This window comes from Neospora caninum, chromosome XII (assembly GCF_000208865.1).
Source record: "Neospora caninum Liverpool complete genome, chromosome XII".
NCBI classification, from domain to species: Eukaryota; Apicomplexa; class Conoidasida; order Eucoccidiorida; family Sarcocystidae; genus Neospora; species Neospora caninum.
This window is the reverse complement of record NC_018398.1, coordinates 3,800,812-3,819,535: the sequence shown is the minus strand read 5'-3', so window position 1 is coordinate 3,819,535 and position 18,724 is coordinate 3,800,812. Positions and strand designations below refer to the sequence as shown.

At 54.5% G+C, this 18,724-nt stretch overlaps 2 protein-coding genes and 2 non-coding genes across 4 annotated transcripts; 1 reads left to right on the top strand and 3 right to left on the bottom strand.

Annotated features, from left to right (window-relative positions):
- Positions 1 to 1,361: 1,361 nt before the first annotated feature.
- On the bottom strand, positions 1,362 to 1,433 carry NCLIV_t140023. The gene has a single exon. It is a non-coding gene; the product is annotated as a tRNA-Met (tRNA).
- Positions 1,434 to 1,499: 66 nt separating this feature from the next.
- Positions 1,500 to 1,571, bottom strand: NCLIV_t140022. The gene has a single exon. It is a non-coding gene; the product is annotated as a tRNA-Met (tRNA).
- A 2,736-nt stretch (positions 1,572 to 4,307) lies between these two features.
- On the top strand, positions 4,308 to 8,360 carry NCLIV_065030 (conserved hypothetical protein; the record flags this gene model as incomplete). The annotated part of the gene is made up of 4 exons (XM_003886054.1): positions 4,308 to 5,535; positions 5,805 to 5,980; positions 6,711 to 7,940; positions 8,136 to 8,360. The coding sequence occupies 4 exons, from the start codon at positions 4,308 to 4,310 to the stop codon at positions 8,358 to 8,360; spliced, it is 2,859 nt and encodes a 952-aa protein (XP_003886103.1).
- A 2,378-nt stretch (positions 8,361 to 10,738) lies between these two features.
- On the bottom strand, positions 10,739 to 16,657 carry NCLIV_065020 (putative actin-like protein 3b; the record flags this gene model as incomplete). The annotated part of the gene is made up of 5 exons (XM_003886053.1): positions 10,739 to 11,008; positions 11,456 to 11,995; positions 12,311 to 12,856; positions 15,465 to 15,614; positions 16,172 to 16,657. The coding sequence occupies 5 exons, from the start codon at positions 16,655 to 16,657 to the stop codon at positions 10,739 to 10,741; spliced, it is 1,992 nt and encodes a 663-aa protein (XP_003886102.1).
- Positions 16,658 to 18,724: the final 2,067 nt, after the last annotated feature.

The following is an 18,724-nucleotide window of genomic DNA, read 5'->3' as shown; positions in this document are numbered from 1 at the left end:
ATCTGTTCTTGTGTAGTTCGTGGTCACTTTAGAGTGGAGCAAGGCTGTGAGCTTTCTGAGCGGTGGACCTTGCAGAACTGCACGGAAATCGACATGAATGCTGAAACTAGGTTTAACCGTCCCGTGAAGAGGATGTGGCGACGGTCCCGCATGCCGACCGGTAGCACCCTTTGTGACTTTCCCCCCGTCGTGAGTGTACAGAAAAAAGAAAGCCGGCGAAAGGCTCTTCATCTCGGAGGAAATAAAACGCCACGACAGGAGCAATTGGGATCGGCCCAGGACCGTAGAATGTCGAGCAACACCGAAGAGAGAAAAGCCTTACACAGTTACACATAAACTGTGTATTCGAGTATCATTTACACAGTGGTGTATTCACGTGTTATGGTCTAGATCTGCGTTCAGTCTTCTGGATACCTAGGCCAGTGCGGACTTGGTTAAGGGCAGAAGTAAAGCGCTTCCCGTCTTCAAGAACGTAGGGTCTTGTCAAGAAAGAGAGTTGCGTTTCCGTTGCAGAGGTGCTTGTGAGTGTCAAAGCGCGCGCCGACTGTCCTGTTGGGTCGACACTTTTCTTTGCCGGGGCCTGCACGGTTGTTCGCTTACTCGTTCTCGCGCTGTCGCTCGTCGAGTTGCGTAGGTAGGAAACTGCCTGACACGCGAGTATGGCAGTTCCCATCCATATCTAAGCCGGCTTTTGGCGCTGAAGGACACCAGAAATATATCACGAACTTGAGCGAAAAAAATCCAGAGATTCTCCAGTCGTTGGAGTCAACGTGTCGACGCAAGCGTGCGAACCCCCCGTCTCGTCGAGAAATCTCACCTTTCCGCTCGCCCCTGATACGCCGCTTTGGCTGTTGGTTCGCACAGCTCTCGCCGTCCTCGTTGCCTAGCTTGTTCGTGACCACGAGACCGGCCAAAAACTGGAAGGAGAGAAGTTAACTGAGTGGAACGGCAACCGACTTGTCCTGACGACAGCTGGTGTGCGCGGTGGCTAGACTCTGTGCCCCCCATTCGATTCCTAGCGCCGCTCAAGTGTTTTCCCTCGAAGTGAGATGAACTTTCGAATGCCTCGTTTGAGTCGTGATTCCAAAAAAGAAACAAGGAGCTCTCTCTCAAGACGGTTTTGAGTTTTGGCGGTGGAGGTGTAGAGAGGTCGCAGCACCGATCGGCAACTGCAGTGGACCAGCACTGCCGCTTGGCCCCCCGCTGGCGATTTCAAAAAAGCAGCAACAGGATGCCACGAAGCGCACGCTTTCTTTCCACTATTACATCGGAGACAGCGAAAGGCCGTTTCCTTTGAGGGTAAAAATCAGAAGGAACAGCTCATATAATGCCACGAAAAACCGTTAGAAAGAGAAAGGACGTAGCACCGCATGGTTTCGATCCATGGACCTGGGGGTTATGAGCCCCCCACTCTCCCACTGAGCTACGGTGCTTGCAGCGAGTATTCCCCGACCCACAAACAATCCTACCTAAAACGTTAAAGCAAACGGTTTTTGACTTAGCACCGCATGGTTTCGATCCATGGACCTGGGGGTTATGAGCCCCCCACTCTCCCACTGAGCTACGGTGCTTGCAGCGACGATGCGACGGTTTGTCTTTTGTTTCATGCGGAATCAATTGAAGGACGCGGCTGACCATGCCCCTGCCTCAAAACCGCCTTCTCTTTTGCTCTATACCGCTCGGAGATATGCTTTGATGGTTTCAGATACTTCTTTGAGACGGTGGAAGGACAGCGTAGCAACAGCGGACACGACTCTGGTAGATCCGACGCGTTTCACGGGAGATAGATAGTGAGAGTCCCTCTGTTTTCTCTCTTTTGGTCAGTACATGTGCTGCCTCCACAGGTTACTTCCGTTTCACGTGTCTGAGGTCAAACAACGAGACTTCGGTGGACTGTCTATACAGTCGGTGACGCCACGTGGCACCCGATCTCTTGTTGGTGACTGCAATGTACCGGCGAGGGACGAAGGCATCCCGAGGGGACTCCGTTCGTTGCTGAAGACGAAAGTTTGCAGGATAAGGACAGATGCTTGGGTTATCGCGCGCACATACCTCCTATCAGATGAATAAAGCCTAACCCTTGGAGGCTAGTTCCGAAGCAGCTCGTGTTACCGCGCGCTACGTGCCATGAGACTACCCAGACCGCGGGCCTGTTTTGTGCGGACGGTTTGTGCACAAAAAAAAGACTAGAGCTAAGTTCTCAAATAGCTGACACCTTCCTCCAGACAGGGTAACGAACTGACAGTTCCCCAGCACAGTGCGAGGGCTCGATGAGTTCAGTCGGTGGATGAGCGGATAGGAGGGCATGTGCGCCTGGGCGACGTCGACAGCACAGGGCTGACGCCACACGAAAAACCTTGCTGTTCTTAGATTCCTGACTAAGTGCAGCTGAGCAGGACTGTTTAAGAACTAACGTGAGATGTTGTGGGGCGTCCCACTGCGTCGTTCAGCTAATTCCCTGGAACAGTTGTATTAGGGAGTGACGCGCTGAGTTGAAGTGGCTCTGAGCATCTGAGCTCGACACGTGGATGTGTGCCAGCTTGGAACGTAGAACGTGCCTGTCCAAACGGGTTCCACAGCCTGTTCCTCCGTACAGACCGGTGGCCACAACCCTTTCCTCTCATCTGCAGAGGCGTTATGCCTCTTGGTGTACCTGTGGACTGCTTCCACCACCGCCAACGTGATGGTCTGTATATCAATGGGATTTCTCTAGCACTCACTCAAGCTGCGCGCTCTTCTATCGTTTTCATCTGCCATTTTCATTTACGCTTTGCATGCCTGGCAAGTGCCGCTCTAGTTTCCGCGTTGGTCACAATTGCCGCGTTCTCTCCTCGAAGGGAGCTGTTCCAAGTTCAGCGACTATAGCCCACGACTAAAATACGTTTCTATGCGCATTGTTTAGTCCCCAGGGTGTTCAGCTCTCAGGTGGACGCCGATGCGGCACTCCCCTCCCTCCTATACAAGGCGGCTTCATGCTGGCGAAACCCGTTCGTTGTGGTACCGCAGTGTCGGTTCCGCACTTTTGCAGGTTGGCGCAGAGAATTATTGTGCGCCCTTGACACAAGGGGAACCCTATACACCATACCATAGACAAAGACCTTTCTGCACGTATGTGTTCTCGCTTGGGTGCTCGTAGATACGTGAGTCGCAAATCAGAAGCCACACTGTCAGTCGTGCTGCTGAACACTGAGGCGCTGTAAGTTGAAAAAAGACACACACCTCACAGTCGGTTTCCAACCTTTCACGACGCGGGTGGGACACCATACCTGCCTTTCCCTCTCCATTCCGGAGCTGTTTTTGTGACAGTGTTAACTCGTACCAGTGCCGCGACTTCTGCGCGGCACGATGCCCAGCACAACTGAGGAGATCGTTCGGATGGTTTCATGGCTGTTGCCTATTTCTGGTGGCCTTCTCTCCCCCCAGTCCACAATTCACTTTACTTTCCTTCTTGTTCATGGGTTCCTTGGCGCTCGTCAAAGCGTGTACACTCTGGTTTTCCTGTAGAAAAGGAGTCCTGCGGCTAGCACGTCAGTATCGCGTGGTGAGGCGTGCAGGGGCGGCTGTAAGCGACGCGCAGCCGTTTGAGAGCTGCTGTGTGCGGTTTCAACTTCGCAGGCTGCCACAAAGATTGGTTTTTTGCCTTCTTCCAGCACGATATCCTCCTCCGGCTGTCCGTCTTCATCCATTTTGTTGTCCCATCAATTGGCAACCAACAACCTGGTCGTTTTGCTGCTCGGGCATCTCGAATCGCGTACCGGCATCCTGTCCCGTGGACTGGCACGGGTTTTTCTCAGATCAATGCCTGTCTGCTGACGCGGCCGCAATCACGCGCTGCCGAACAACGGAAAACTCTGGTTTGTGTGTGTTACCTCGTGCTCCGGTGCGCAGAGCCGCGTGTTCGCCGAGGCAACTTGGCACGAACACGGTTAACACATTCGTTTCGGGAACCAGTTGTAGTTGCAGGCTGTTCCTGCGTTTCGAAAGCTGCAACAGCTTTCCCGCCAAGAAAGCTGTGGAACCCGTTTCGCCTTCAGCCACCCAAACCAACGTGTGTGCCTTTGTTTTCCCGCGCCGCCGACACGGGTTTTCGCTTCTTGGACGTCCGGTTTCTACACCTTTAAAATTCGTGGCGTGCAATTGACAGGCTGTGCAACGCGTCCTGTCCCCCAAGCTGTCTGGTGCACTGCATCGCTCTTCTCCCATGTGTACCGACAGCCCGCAAGCTGTCTGTGCTTCGCCTCTGTAGGTTTCCTTGTCATGGCAAGGCTTCACTGACCTGACTCTGTCGTCTTTGACTGTTTCCCGCCATGCCGTCTGACATATCCGACTCGCGTCCGCCTGTCCATTCTGTCGACGCATTGGTGTCCGGTTCACCCGGATCCGCGGCGCCTGACCTTCCCTTTCCGGAACAGTCTGCCTTCCCTGCGCGTCCGAACCAGGCTGCAGGGAGCGCGGCTTCAGATGCCACCGCGGGAGCGGAGCAAGACGGCGATTCTTCGACGTTTGCAGCTCCATCGAGTGCGCAGGAAAGGCCAAATACGCCGGTGTGGCCAGGGGGCGAAGAGCGCCATCGGGTCTCTATTCTGGAGGCAGCAGCGACGAATGGGAAGGACGGGAGGGACGCAACATCTCGTGGCAGGCCGCGTTCTTCCTCGCCTTCTCTTTTGTCGACTCTGAGGGAGTTTGCAGCCACACTGGCCCCTAATGCGGAGGGCGGAGAGACACGCCATGCACGCTTCACTCCAGATGCTGTCGATCCAGCAGTGAGTCACTCAGACAGCCCTCGACAGGTACCCCTCGTGCCCTGTGCCGTTTCCTCGAATCTCCACGACGAGCGGTTTTCTTCCGCAGCCCAGCCGCCGGCTCCGCCCCCGACGACAGCTCGTACAGACAACTATCAAGACGCAGCGAGGCGAGGAAACCGTGACAGGCCCCCGGTGAACCCCCCTTCGGGCGCAGGCGCAGCCCCCAGCACACAGCGTCCCTTCCCAGCCGCATCCCTTGCTCTGCCTGATTCCTTGGCGGATCTCCGCCAGCGGAACACAACGCGCGAACCGTCCCAAAGAACCCCAGAACTTTCGGCGACGGTAGGCACCTCGTCGACCTTCTTGCCATCTTTCGTCGCCTCTTCGTCCCTTCCTTTTGGGTGTTCAGTCCATCCGGAAATCCCCCCCGGCGTTCGCAATGGCGACACCGCCACCAGCGCCGCAGCTGTCGCTCAGACTCTGCAGGTGTCTCCGCAGTCCCTGGCTGCCGCTCCGCCTCAAGGCACTCGCGACCGTTGGCCAATGTGGCAAATGCATTCGCTGTTGAAAAAAGGAAGAAGTCACTTCATGACCAGACGGAATCTGTGGGACTACTGCGAGGAGTGCCTGAGCAGCCTCTGGGAACTCCTCCAGCTTTCGCCGGGAGAGAGAGGCGGGGAAGAATTCATTGGTAGAGAAAAGACAGAGCCGATACATTATCCATTGCGACTCGACAAGCCTGCGGGAGAGGCAGCCGAACAAGAAGAGGAGGAGGAACTTGAGGACGCCGGTAGGTGATATACGCAAGTGACAACGGTGGGAGCGCCGTTCGTCGGTCGAGGTGAAACACCTTGAAGCGCTCTGGTCTCGCTTCATGTTTCCGGTTCCGCACTGTTTTCACTACTTCTCTATCCGCTTCCTCGATCTCCACTGCCACCAAACAAATTGGATCTTCCTGTCTCTCGCCTTCCTGCCTTCCCCGTTTCCTGCCTTCTGTTGACTCCCGTGCGTCCGCGTGCCCCTGAAACCTCTTCCTGTGAGCCCTGTCTGTTTCTTCAGACAGCGGGAGAATGACAACCTGGCCTCGCCGCTTCGCCAACGACAAGCGCGAACGCGCCTATATCCGTGCCAGCCATTCTCTGTTCGCGAAGCGCTTCTCGGGGCCTTACAGACTGAGCGTGGCTCTGATAACCGCTGTCGCCACAGCCGCCGCGGTCGGAATACTTTTTTTGAGGGTAAGAGGAAGAATCCAGACAGGATGAACCTTACGCAGTCTTACGCAGTCGTCAGCAAAACGGACGTGGGTGCAGGCAAAGCGGCAGTTCTCGCCGCTGGTGCGGGCCCAAAGTGAGTATCATGATCCTACGTTTACATCACTTCCTCAAGATACCCAACTGCATCTGTTGGCCTAACTCTCTGTACATGCACTGGGCCCTGAGGTGTAACGTCAGTTTATAAGGGATAGGCTGCGAGTTGATTTCTCTCCGTGTATCTTCGCTGTTCGACGAGCGTGGGTTTCCACCGCTCTCCTACCGTTCGTTGGGACAAGTCTCCTGATGTGCTGAAGATGTACGAGAAGAGGGGCGGTGAAACACACAGGATTCTGTAGAACGCCTCGACAACGAAAGGCAGAAGTTCTCCCGAACTTAAAACTCGGCTTCTATGTGCATGCAGTCTCCTCCCCTCCTGCCCTGGATCGCCTTTTGTAAAGCGAAGACTCGATTCTCCATGTAGCAGGCCCCCGAAGCTCGATAGAAAACCTCCATATGTGTATGTATGTATGTATGTATGTATGTATGTATGTATGTATGCGTGTATGCATGTATGTAAAGAAACGTGCGAGTGGTAGTATGTTGGCGACCGAAAAGGCGGGTTTTCGCAGGTTGTGACCTCATGCCTGTGTTCTTTCCTGTGCAGGTTTTCCTCCCGCTGGTTTTTCTGCGTGCTTCGTTTTCCTCTGCTCAGCTGACAACCTTTGGAGCTTCATTTTCCGATTCTCTCGAGTCACCGGCGCGCGCCTTCGCTTTGGCGGTTTTGGCGTGGTCGGCGTGCGGTCTCCTCGTCGCAGCCACCCTGATCCTGCCCTATATCTGTTGCCTTCACGCTTTTCCGAGCATGTTCCGGAGCCTCGCTGCTCTCGTTTCTTCTTTTTCGCCTCCGCCTGGTCCGCTCGCGCCTCCGTTGTCTCCGCCCTTCTTCTCCTTTGAATCTCCGTTTTCGCTGTCTCCACCGCCGTCTCCGCAGTGCAGCCCCACGGGCTCCCAAGACGCCGAAGACGCGCTCTTCGCTTCGGCCTTTCTCCGCATTTACCACCGATGTGTGCAAGGAGACATTGCAGGGGCCGAGGCGCTGGCGGATGAAGCCGTGGCCGTCGCCCAGGCACTGCGAGGGAGGCAGGAGAAGGCGACTTTCGCGGCGCAGAATCGAGGAGACGCAGGCGGGAATTTCCAGAAGGAAGCCGAGAGCGGCAGGCTCAGCACGCACGGGGCGACGAACGCGCCTCGCGCTCTCTCCAGAGCGATGCAAGAGAACAAGAAGTTGGAGGCGCTGCAGGAGAACAGGCGCCGGGCCAGCGAAACTCGGAAGGCGATTATGTGCAGCATCACCAACGTCACTTTGCACCCGTCCGCCGTGTCGGTGCCCTCGCGGGAGGAGGAAGACGAGAAACGGAAGCTGCGTCCCCTTCTGGAGTACGAAGCCGCAGTTAAGGAACACACTTGTCGAGGCGCGTGGTTACTCGGCGCCGTCGCGCTCTCCTGCTTTCTCGCCCGCCTCCTTCTCCTCGTGCCCGTTTACGAGTCCCAGCTCGAAGGCGTGAGTCGAGGGGCAAGAGAGGCGTCCTCGTCGCTCTTGGCGTTCGCGGCTTCGGACGCAGTTCGCGTGATTCCTGCCCCGGCGCCCACTTCGTTCTCCTTCCCCCTCCGCCTGAGCGCCTATGCGCACTGGCTGTCGCTCAGAGTCGTTCCGCTTGTCGCGTGCTTGCAGTTCGCGGCTGCTGTGCTTCTGCTGCGACCGCGCGAAGACTTGGGCATTCTCCAGAAACTCGGGACGATCGCCACCGGCCTGTGCGTCGCATGCGGAGTCGCACAAGTCGCGCTTTTCGACGCCTCGGAAAAGGAGGATCTGCCTGCGGGGCTGTGGCTAACCGGGAAGGCCGAGGCGTTCCTTGCGGCGGCTCTCTGCGTCGCGCTCAGGGTAAGACTCTCAGCGAGGTGAAAAAAACGCCGAACGAGGGGGGGCGACCCGCCTGCGTGGCGGGCTGGCGGGGCGTTTTCGTTCTGCGGAAAAAATTCGTTGACTTCCTCTCTCCCGCGTGGCTCGAGAGAGTTTCTGACTCCGATTGTGGACTCGTCTTGCGTGCCGCCGGGTGTCTCCGCTGTCTCCCGGCAGATCTTGTTGCTGTGCGCCCTCCTCGTCGCCGCCCGCGTCATGGAGCTGCGCGAGCGGCAGCTCTTCCTCGCGAGGTCCTGCCGCGCTGCCTCGGCGCACCTCCCCGCGTCCTGCGCGTCGTCCGCTTCTTCAGCTTGTCCCTCGCCTGGCGCGCTGTGCTCCACTACGCGAGCTGCCGCGGCGGCGGCGACGCTTCTCGCGTTGGCGGCAATGCGCCGCTCATGACCGTCAAGTCCCGGAAGAGAGCGCAGCAAAGAGAGAATGAAGCGCCTGCAAGAGAGAATGAAGCTCGTGCAAGAGAGAGGCCCCGAACCCCCAGCAGGGGCGCGGCCCAGAGCAAGTGCGGCCAGTGAGGGAACCACAGAGCCGGAGGAACGAGGCGAAGCTCGATTGGACGTTTTCGGTGAGCAAACGCAGCGACGGGGGAGACCGAGGCAGCTCGAGAGGGACAAACGAGGCTTGTCGCAGAGACACATGCTGATCAACGGCTGCGTGGAAACCTTTTCGGCAAGACGCATGGCTTCGAAGAACAACACGTTGCATCGTCGAAAAATCCCCGAACTTCACCTTCCTCCTTTTCCTGCGGGATCCTTTCTCGGCAGCGTAGGGCTTAGCGACAGATCCACTCTCAGACCACAGTGTGAGGCGGATGGTGCGGTCCTTTGTTCCACTCTCTGCCTGTCTGCAATTCTCCTCACTCTCTGGCCTGTTTTGGGGGAGCGGGGGGGGGGGGAGTGTTTTTTAAAGAGTGTTTCCGTGCGGCGAACGCACTGAGGGCTGCGTCAAGGGGGCCGGACGGAGGGACCCGCTTAGAGCGCGCCAGGTGGGAAGTCGCCGAAGGTCGATCGAAAGAAAAGCAGGTTTCTGTTTGTGCAAATCGAAAATCCGTGCGCCCTGGTGTGGCGGGAGCGTTTTGTGAGGCGCACAGCTTCCCTCGGCACGAACTGGATGTGCACGCGACGTGCACACCGCAGGAACACCCGTGAAACAAAACATGCAACCGACGCTTCGCGAAAACCGAGGAAAGACTCCCTCGCGTAGGCGACAGATCTCACATGCATTGCGAGGGACGGAAACATGTCTGCGTCGCTGTTTTTCACTGTGAACGAGCGCGGAGTTTCTGCCTCTTCGGTTCTGGGGAAAGCCCGTCGAGCTCTCGGCTGCAGTGCTTGGTCCAGTGGGGTGGTGGTGTACAGCAATCATAAAGAACTTCGTTGTCTGTATCTCATAACTGGAGTCATATCCAGTATCCTAGGTACTATAATGTCTCTGTTCGCCGCATTCCGAGTCACGAGAGCCTGCTTCGACACATCCGGCTTCCGAGAATTCACTCACCGGGAAGGGTTTCGAAATCCGCGGGGACACCAAGAGGCTGCCTTCACATACATTCGACACAGAACGCGCTGCTCCCAGACAGACTCTACCGACACCAGACAACAGACCATCTCTCTCGCCTCCACGCATATACATATATATGTATATATGCATGTATATATGTATTTGGGCGTATATATATATATATATATATATATATGCTTATCTAAATGTGGGTCTAGGATATTGCCGCGTATCTTGTTGTGTGTCTAGACAGGTAACGCGCAGAGTGGGCGTCGATTCGCAAGAAAGCGAAAAGGCAAAGCGTGTCCTCTGCACAGAGGGGGAGGGCGCCGCCTAGCGAAAAAATCAAGTCAATTGAGAAGAGAAGAGATACGTTGTCTTCCTTGTTCTCAGACAAACCAATCTCTCCCAGGTGGGAGGTTCACCCACCTGTCGTATCACCCAACGCCGAGCAGAACAAAATACTCCACATCTGTATATCTAAACAAATCTCTCTATATACATATATATACATATATAAATATATGCAAGGTATCTGCATGCATCTGAGAGTACAGATCTGTCGAGAGCCGGGATCCACGTAGCTTTTTCCACTACTTTTGAGCCTCGGGCGTTCCACCCTGGCTGCCTTCGCCCTCCGAAGGCTCTGGCGCAGGCCTCAATTTGGACGCCAGGAAGCTGCACTGTCGCCCGTCTCCGTTCTGTTTTTGGGCCGCGCCACACTTGCCGCTTTCCCGCGTTTTCGTCGGTCCCCGACCACGCGTGTGTGTGCGCGAGACGCCTCGCCCGTACTGTGCGTCTTTCGCTGTCTCTCCAACGCGCCTTCGGCCTCCCTCAGCGTCTGTCGCCCTGCCCTTCTTCTCCTGGGCCCCGCGACGTTGTTTCCCCTCGGCGACTCGACCCTGTTCCCGCCCTCGTTTGTGCGTCATTCTGCTCGCCTTGTTGGTTTCCTCGCGCATCCTTTTCCTTCCGTTCTGTCACGCCGAGCTCTCCCCTCCCCTCTCTCGCCGTCGAAACCTGAGCGTCACCACCCACGCTTCTCTGCGTCCCTGCGTCTCCCCGCGCGCGTGCCTCCTCTCAAGTTGTCTCTTCCCGCGGTGTCTCTTCTCGCGTTGTCTCTCTCCGGCCTCCTTGAATCGAAGCCTGCTTTCCGGCAGCCTCACCCTCGCCCTTCTCCATTCTCTCCCCCCCAAAACGCGGCACGCGCAGCAGCCGCCCCCCCTCCCGCCTCTCGTCTTGTTTCCTTTTCCTCTTTTCTCTGTCTTTCAAGGGCATTTCCGGTCGATCGCCACGCGCGCGCCGTACTCGTCGTACTCGGCCTGCGTCACGCAGAACTGCGAGAAGCTGCCGAGACACCCTAGAATGGAACCGCCGATCCAGGAGGCGAAGTGCCGCTCCGCGTCCACCGGGCTCGCCACCACGCGGAGGGGGGTGCAGAGGCCGGAGGCGCCGTCGGCGTCAAGAGACGCGAGCGCTGCTTGACGATGCGCGGCCAGCAGCACGGCCAGACTCGGGTCTTGCTGCAGCGCCTGCATCTGCCAGGCGAAACGCAGACAGTGCCAAGCGACGAGGAATGGACGGAGGAACTGAACAGCGCGGGAGGCTGGCGCGGCCAGAGAAGGAAAGAAAACAGTCCCCAGCCGCCATTCAGACTGCCGCGAGAAGCAGAGAAACGTGAGAGACGCGAAACGAGGGAAGCACGGAGAGAGACACGGGCTGACGCCCCGAAAGTCACGCGAAAACAATAACGAAACGTACACGTGTAAAGATCTTTACATATACATACATATACATATACATATATATATATACATCTCTAGGGGCACGTGCTGGTCTCCCACGAGGAAGAGAGACACCGCCGCAGTGTCCTTCGTCAGGTAGACACAGGAAACGAGACGAGCGCGTCACTTCTCCAGCGCATGAAAACCTAACCCTGTGTCTCGAGCTCTCGAATTCTCTCTCTGGCTTCTGTGAGTGCTGACCTCTTCTCGGAATCGGTCCAGGAAACCGGGGTAGAGACTGCCTCCTCCAGTGGGAATCACCGTGGCTGTGGTGTCTCGACGGGAACTTCCTGCGCTTAGGACACACGCTTTGACGGCTTCGACGAGCTCGCGGTCGCAGACGGCCTTCCCGACTCGCTCGCTCTCTTCTCGCCCCGAGCCCGCAGGACCGAAGAGACTGAAGTAGTGGAGCCGCATCGGGGCGGAAAAGAGCGTTTCGGGGACCGCTGCGCGAATGGCGTCCGTGACTGCACCGCTGAGTTTGGTCCCGTCCGGCAGGACAAAGGCCTGTGCGCGGTCTTCGTCTTCGTCTCGTTTCTCCCGTTCGTCGCGCTTCTTCTCGCCCTCGGCGCCCCCGGAGACAGTCTCCCGGCCGCTCTCCGAGCTGCCTCGTGACGCGCTCGCCTTTCCTCGACGGAGACCCGCTTTCGGGCGGCCTCGGGACGCCTGCGAAGCCGCAGAAGAAAGTGAAGCCGTCACCATCGCCGCAGCGTCTTGTCGAGACCGACACTCTCCCAGCACCTGCAAGAAAAAACACGCAACACTCCAGAGGCAAGCGATCTGGACAAAAAACAGGCGAAACCGGCGCGTCCGGCATTGGAAACCACTCACTGAACGTGACGCGCGAGTCCGCGCTCTTTGCCACTCACACCCATTCAATTTGGTTTCTTCTCCGGTCTCTCAATGGACGCAAACCAGGCGTCTGTTTCCGCGGGGGCGCGTGCTTTGCTTTTCCTTCTCCCCTTTCCCCGCCTTTCTCCCCTCTCTCTCTCTCTGCCTTTATCTCCTGCCTTTCCTTGTTCTTTTTCTGCGGAATGGACTTGCCTGCGTGAGGACCTCGACGATGTGGAGTTCACCCCAGTCTCTGTAGCTCGCAGTGACGTGTGGACAGGGTGCAACGTGGACGACTTCGTTGTTCTTTTCGTCGACGACTCGCGAGACGCCCGGCAGCGCACAGTCCTCTCCAGCTTTCGTCTCCGCGCCTCTGCCGTCGTCCTCGGCCTTGGCACCACTTCTGCCCAGCCCCGCGTCGTGCTCGGCGCTCCGGCGCCTCTCTCCGGGCGCCGTTGCGCCTTTCCTTCTGCCGCGTTCGCGCTCTTCTTTCTCGCCTTTTCTGGTTCCTTTTTCGGCCTTCAGTGGCGTGCGCACGACCGCGAAACCCGGCGTCACTGCGACGCCGTGGTGTTGGAGCACGCCCCGCGAGAAGGCTGCGCAGTGCGAGGCTGCAAAGGGGAATTCCTGAACCGCCTTCTGGAGAACGAAACCCTCCTGGACGGCGCACACCGAGGTGTTCGAGTGCCCCACATCTGCGACGATCCCTGACGTGCGCGCGCACCCAAAGCACGCCAGCGCAGCCTTCTTGCACAGAAAGGCCCGAGATACCTGAGGCCCCACGCACAGACGCAGACGGCGAGAGCCGAGAGGAGGATGAGAAGTCAGAGAGAGGAGACCAAGAAGAGAGAAACGGACAACGAAGAGACACAAAGAGAGGAGGATGAGATACACACGAGTGAGAGAAGATAAGACAGGAGAGAGAGAAAAGATAAAACGAAAGAGAGAGAGAAGATAAAACGAAAGAGAGAGAGAAGATCAAACGAAAGAGAGAGAGAAGAAAAAATGAAACAGAGAGAGAAGATAAAATGAAAGAGAGAGAGAAGATAAAACGAAAGAGAGAGAGAAGATAAAACGAAAGAGAGAGAGAAGATAAAACGAAAGAGAGAGAGAAGATACAACGAAAGAGAGAGAGAAGATAAAACGAAAGAGAGAGAGAAGATACAACGAAAGAGAGAGAGAAGATACAACGAAAGAGAGAGAGAAGATAAAACGAAAGAGAGAGAGAAGATAAAAAGAAAGAGAGAGAGAAGATAAAACGAAAGAGAAAGAGAAGATAAAACGAAAGAGAGAGAGAAGATAAAACGAAAGAGAGAGAGAAGATACAACGAAAGAGAAAGACAAGATAAAACGAAAGAGAGAGAGAAGATAAAACGAAAGAGAGAGAGAAGATAAAACGAAAGAGAGAGAGAAGATAAAACGAAAGAGAGAGAGAAGATACAACGAAAGAGAAAGACAAGATAAAACGAAAGAGAGAGAGAAGATAAAACGAAAGAGAGAGAGAAGATAAAACGAAAGAGAGAGAGAAGATAAAACGAAAGAGAGAGAGAAGATAAAACGAAAGAGAGAGAGAAGATAAAACGAAAGAGAAAGACAAGATAAAACGAAAGAGAGAGAGAAGATAAAGCGAAAGAGAGAGAGAAGATAAAACGAAAGAGAGAGAGAAGATAAAACGAAAGAGAGAGAGAAGATAAATCGAAAGAGAGAGAGAAGATAAAACGAAAGAGAGAGAGAAGGTACAACGAAAGAGAGAGAGAAGATAAAACGAAAGAGAGAGAGAAGATAAAACGAAAGAGAGAGAGAAGATAAAACGAAAGAGAGAGAGAAGATAAAACGAAAGAGAGAGAGAAGATACAACGAAAGAGAGAGAGAAGATAAAACGAAAGAGAGAGAGAAGATAAAACGAAAGAGAGAGAGAAGATACAACGAAAGAGAGAGAGAAGATAAAACGAAAGAGAGAGAGAAGATAAAACGAAAGAGAGAGAGAAGATAAAACGAAAGAGAGAGAGCAGATAAAACGAAAGAGAAAGACAAGATAAAACGAAAGAGAAAGACAAGATAAAACGAAAGAGAGAGAGAAGATACAACGAAAGAGAGAGAGAAGATAAAACGAAAGAGAGAGAGAAGATACAACGAAAGAGAGAGAGAAGATAAAACGAAAGAGAAAGAGAAGATAAAACGAAAGAGAGAGAGAAGATAAAGCGAAAGAGAAAGAGAAGGTAAAACGAAAGAGAGAGAGAAGATACAACGAAAGAGAGAGAGAAGATAAAGCGAAAGAGAAAGAGAAGATAAAACGAAAGAGAAAGAGAAGATAAAACGAAAGAGAGAGAGAAGATAAAACGAAAGAGAGAGAGAAGATAAAACGAAAGAGAGAGAGAAGATAAAACGAAAGAGAGAGAGAAGATACAACGAAAGAGAGAGAGAAGATAAAACGAAAGAGAGAGAGAAGATACAACGAAAGAGAGAGAGAAGATAAAACGAAAGAGAGAGAGAAGATAAAACGAAAGAGAGAGAGAAGATACAACGAAAGAGAGAGAGCAGATAAAACGAAAGAGAGAGAGAAGATAAAGCGAAAGAGAAAGAGAAGGTAAAACGAAAGAGAGAGAGAAGATACAACGAAAGAGAGAGAGAAGATAAAGCGAAAGAGAAAGAGAAGATAAAACGAAAGAGAAAGAGAAGATAAAACGAAAGAGAGAGAGAAGATACAACGAAAGAGAGAGAGAAGATAAAGCGAAAGAGAAAGAGAAGATAAAACGAAAGAGAGAGAGAAGATAAAGCGAAAGAGAAAGAGAAGATAAAACGAAAGAGAGAGAGAAGATAAAACGAAAGAGAGAGAGAAGATAAAACGAAAGAGAGAGAGAAGATAAAACGAAAGAGAGAGAGAAGATAAAACGAAAGAGAGAAGATAAAACGAAAGAGAGAAGATAAAACGAAAGAGAGAGAAGCACAAAGTGCACAGGAAGGTGCAGAGACAGAGAGGGGAAGGGAAAGGGAAGACGGGGGGGGGAAAGACCGCAAGCGAGAAAGCAGAGCGCCGACGCGCAAGACGGAAAAGAGGAACGAGAACACCCTTTGCAGTACTCCAGCAGTAATAAAGAAAACCTTCTCATGTCTCCACTTGAACTGCTATGTCTCTCAAGTTCCCCTGCTATCCCCTCTTCTGTCTTCCTTATCTCGAACGACACCTGAGAGCCGCAACTCTGCAAATAAATCTCATCCTGAGACTGATCCACCTCCGTGGTGCAAGGACACACGCCTCTTCCTCCCCTTCTCGCTCGTGCGCTCCTCTGTGTGCACTTCCTTCTCTTTGTGTTCTCGCGTTTCTCTCTGCTCTCCCCGTCGCGAAAAAATCTCTTGAGATTCGTCTCGTGTCGCCTACCTTCAAGTCCTCAAACAGCATCTCGGCGAAAGAGTCTCGGAGGCTGCGATTTGTCACATTCGGCTCGGTGAGAAGGACCGACCGACCCTCCAGTGTCCCCTCGTCCAGTCCGCGAGGCCCACACGCTGTCTCCAGAAGCCGCCGGAAACCCTGCGAAACGCGCCCCGCAACCGAAGAGAAAAATCTCCAGGAAACGAGCACGCAGAAGGCACAGAGAAGAGAGGAGGCACCAGAAGCACAGAGGAGACAGACGCAACAGCGGGCGAAAGCGAGGAGAGACACCGCCTAACGCGGGCGATGAAACGCACGCTCCCGTCTGCGCGTGAGGTGTCTGTACACTTGAAACAGAGCGGCGCTGTTGCTCGGGAACTTCAGTTCTTCTCTCCATCTCACTATCCAAATATGGTCATCTGGAACTGCAAACATGTATATAAGTACAGCTAAAAGCACAAGCATACATATATATATATATATATATATATATATAGATAGATAGATATGCATACACGAAGACATGTGCATGGATGCCCATGTAGGCACTCATATAGACAGTTGAAGAACTGCTTGTTTGGGAGTCGCTCTTTTTGTCGGCCTTGGAGCGGGTCGTTGTCGGTTTTGTTTTTCCAGGGTTTCTTTGTTTGGCAGTTTGGTTTCTTTCGCGCCGTTCGACGGCTCTGCCCCCCGGTCGTCGTTGCTCTCCTGCTTACCGGCATATCCACGGAATATACCCCCGGCGCGTTTCCCCATCCCCCTGCTGCTCCTAAGACACTGCACGCGCCTTCGGCTCCTCTGTCTTCCTTCTTGAAATCCTCGTTCTTCCGCTTTTTCTTCGCTTTCTCCTCTTTGTCTTCTTTGCTGGTGCCGCCGTTGCCCGAGCCGGCGTTCGCTCTGAGCGCCGAAGGCTGGTAAAACACGACGGGGGAGAGCTCGACGTGATCGCGCTTCTCGAGGGGGTTGAGAGGCGCGAGAGATAGTAGGGCGCGGGGGCCCGCGTTTCGAGAAGCATGGCAACCCGTCTCGTCGCTCCCCGAAAATAAGCCGAAAGAAGACGAAGATAAGGCCGCGTGCGGCAGCCCCACGACGCTCGGCGCAATCCAGCGCGGCAAAGCGTCTCCGGCGACACCCGCCCGCAATGTATGTGCCCCCAAGTCGAAGATGAGCGGGGGAGACGGAAGCGGCGAAGACGAAAACATTGTGGAGAGAACCAGTCAAAACCGAAACAGAATAGAGAGGGATGAAGAGAGAGAGGTAACCGGAGAGATGAAAGGCGAGAGATAAAGGGAGACAGACAAAGAGAGAAAGAGAGGAAAAGAAGAGAGCGTTTCCTCTTGGCTTCTTCTCGCGCCTGTGGGAAGCGCAGCGAGGCCAAAGAGGAGGTCAGAGACGACCCACATGCGCTCTTTCCCAATTCTCCCCGAGAGAAGAGAGAACAGCCGGGGGAGAAGCAGCGAGAAGTGCTTCTCAGAGATAGAGCCACGGAGAGACGGGGGAAGAGGCGGATAAGAGAGAGGTTGCGTCTGGGAATCGCAGAGACAGTCGGAAATTGGGCGGGAGAGCGGCCGTGGAAACAAGGAAAGAAAAGACCGGGAGAGAGAGAGGGGAGAGAGAATTGCTTCGGAAGAAAGTGGCAGTGACAGCGACCGATGGAGAAAGTGAAGGAATGTGCGGCGGAGTGGAAAGAATACGGAAGTCGTGTGAGACTCGACCTAAGTGCTAGGCCTCTCCCTGAGGAGACACAGCGGCAGCTAACGGGAGAGACGAGAAACACTTGAAGATAAGGAAAGGCAAAACAAGTTCTCCCGAGTGTCTGCAGAGAAGAGACAGGCAGGGGCCGACAAGCCCCATTTGACAGGTCTTCAGTGTGTCCAGGACGACACAGGCATAGGCAGAGAGAGAAGAGACAGGCAGGGGCCGACAAGCCCCATTTGACAGGTCTTCAGTGTGTCCAGGACGACACAGGCATAGGCAGAGAGGAGAGAGGCGAAGAGGAGAGAGGAGAGGCAAAGAGAAGAGAGGAGAGAGGCGAAGAGGAGAGAGGAGAGGCAAAGAGAAGAGAGGAGAGGAGACAGGTCGGACAAGAGGAGGGAAAAAGAAAACAGACGCCTCTTCGCAAGTATTTCCAGGGAAACACTTTGTTCTCGACCGAGATAATCCGCAGATGGCACGAACGCGCGAGAGAGAGCGAAAGCGGCTTTCGCTGCAGAGAGTGCATGCAGAACGAAAAATCGCAGAGGCGAACGAGACACACAAGACGAGAAGGAACGACGCAGCGGGCCAGCGTGTGTCTCACACGCTGGACAACAGAGAAAAGGCGGAAACAGGAAGAAGCAGCATCTAAGGGCTAGAGGGTTTGCGCGTGACGGGAACCCCCGCGCGCAACTCAGCAACGGGGGTGTACATACACCCGAAGCACTGTGTGTGTCGCCCCCCGTCCACCGTCCTCGTCTCCGCGGTGTTTCCCGAAGAAAACGCAAAATGCACAGAAACGCCCGGGCCAACCCCCAAAAGGATCCTTTGCCTCGGAGAAGTCGCGTAGACAGAGGAGCTGTGCTTTTTGTTTGTCTCTGACTGAAACGCACGCATTTCTCACCCGAATCCCTGCCAGTCTCGACAGTCCCGCGCTGTCACGTCGGGCGTACATACACCCAGAAAAGTTGACGCGAACCATGTCAGTAGCTGGCGCATAGTGTGCTTTGCGCAGCTTTTGTCTTCTTACCACATCCACTGCCTCTCGTTTTCTTTTTCTGTCCTCGCTTCTTTATCGGCTAAGTTCTCTGCGGTTCGCGCCGCGAAACTCACTTTCAACTTTTCTCTCGGTGTGTCTCTCGAAAAGCCGACTCTCTGGAGACCCAGAAGCAGAGAGGCGCCAGTGTCTGGTTTCTCAGCCCCCTCCCCCCCCCCTTCTCCGCATTTGTGTGTCTCTGCCTTCTCGCGAAACAGAAATAATCGAACCCTTTAAAGGCGTCTCTTTCGGTGAGTGTGATGCCCCGATTCTCGCTCCGGCTGCTCCTTCGCTGTCTGCCGCAGCGCCGAAGACACTTTCGTGGCAGCGGCCGCAAGAACCGAGCCTACCTTCTCTTCGTGAGGGTATCCTAAAGTATATTCATGTGCAGGTGTACCTGCATATGCATATACATGTATGAGCGTGTGTACGTTGGTGCAGAGGGAAGGCTTGGGTGTCTGTAAAGCGCGCCCCGTCGTGTTTTTGACGCAGATGAGGAGACACGGTCTTCTCACTTCAGAGACTCGGATACGGGAGA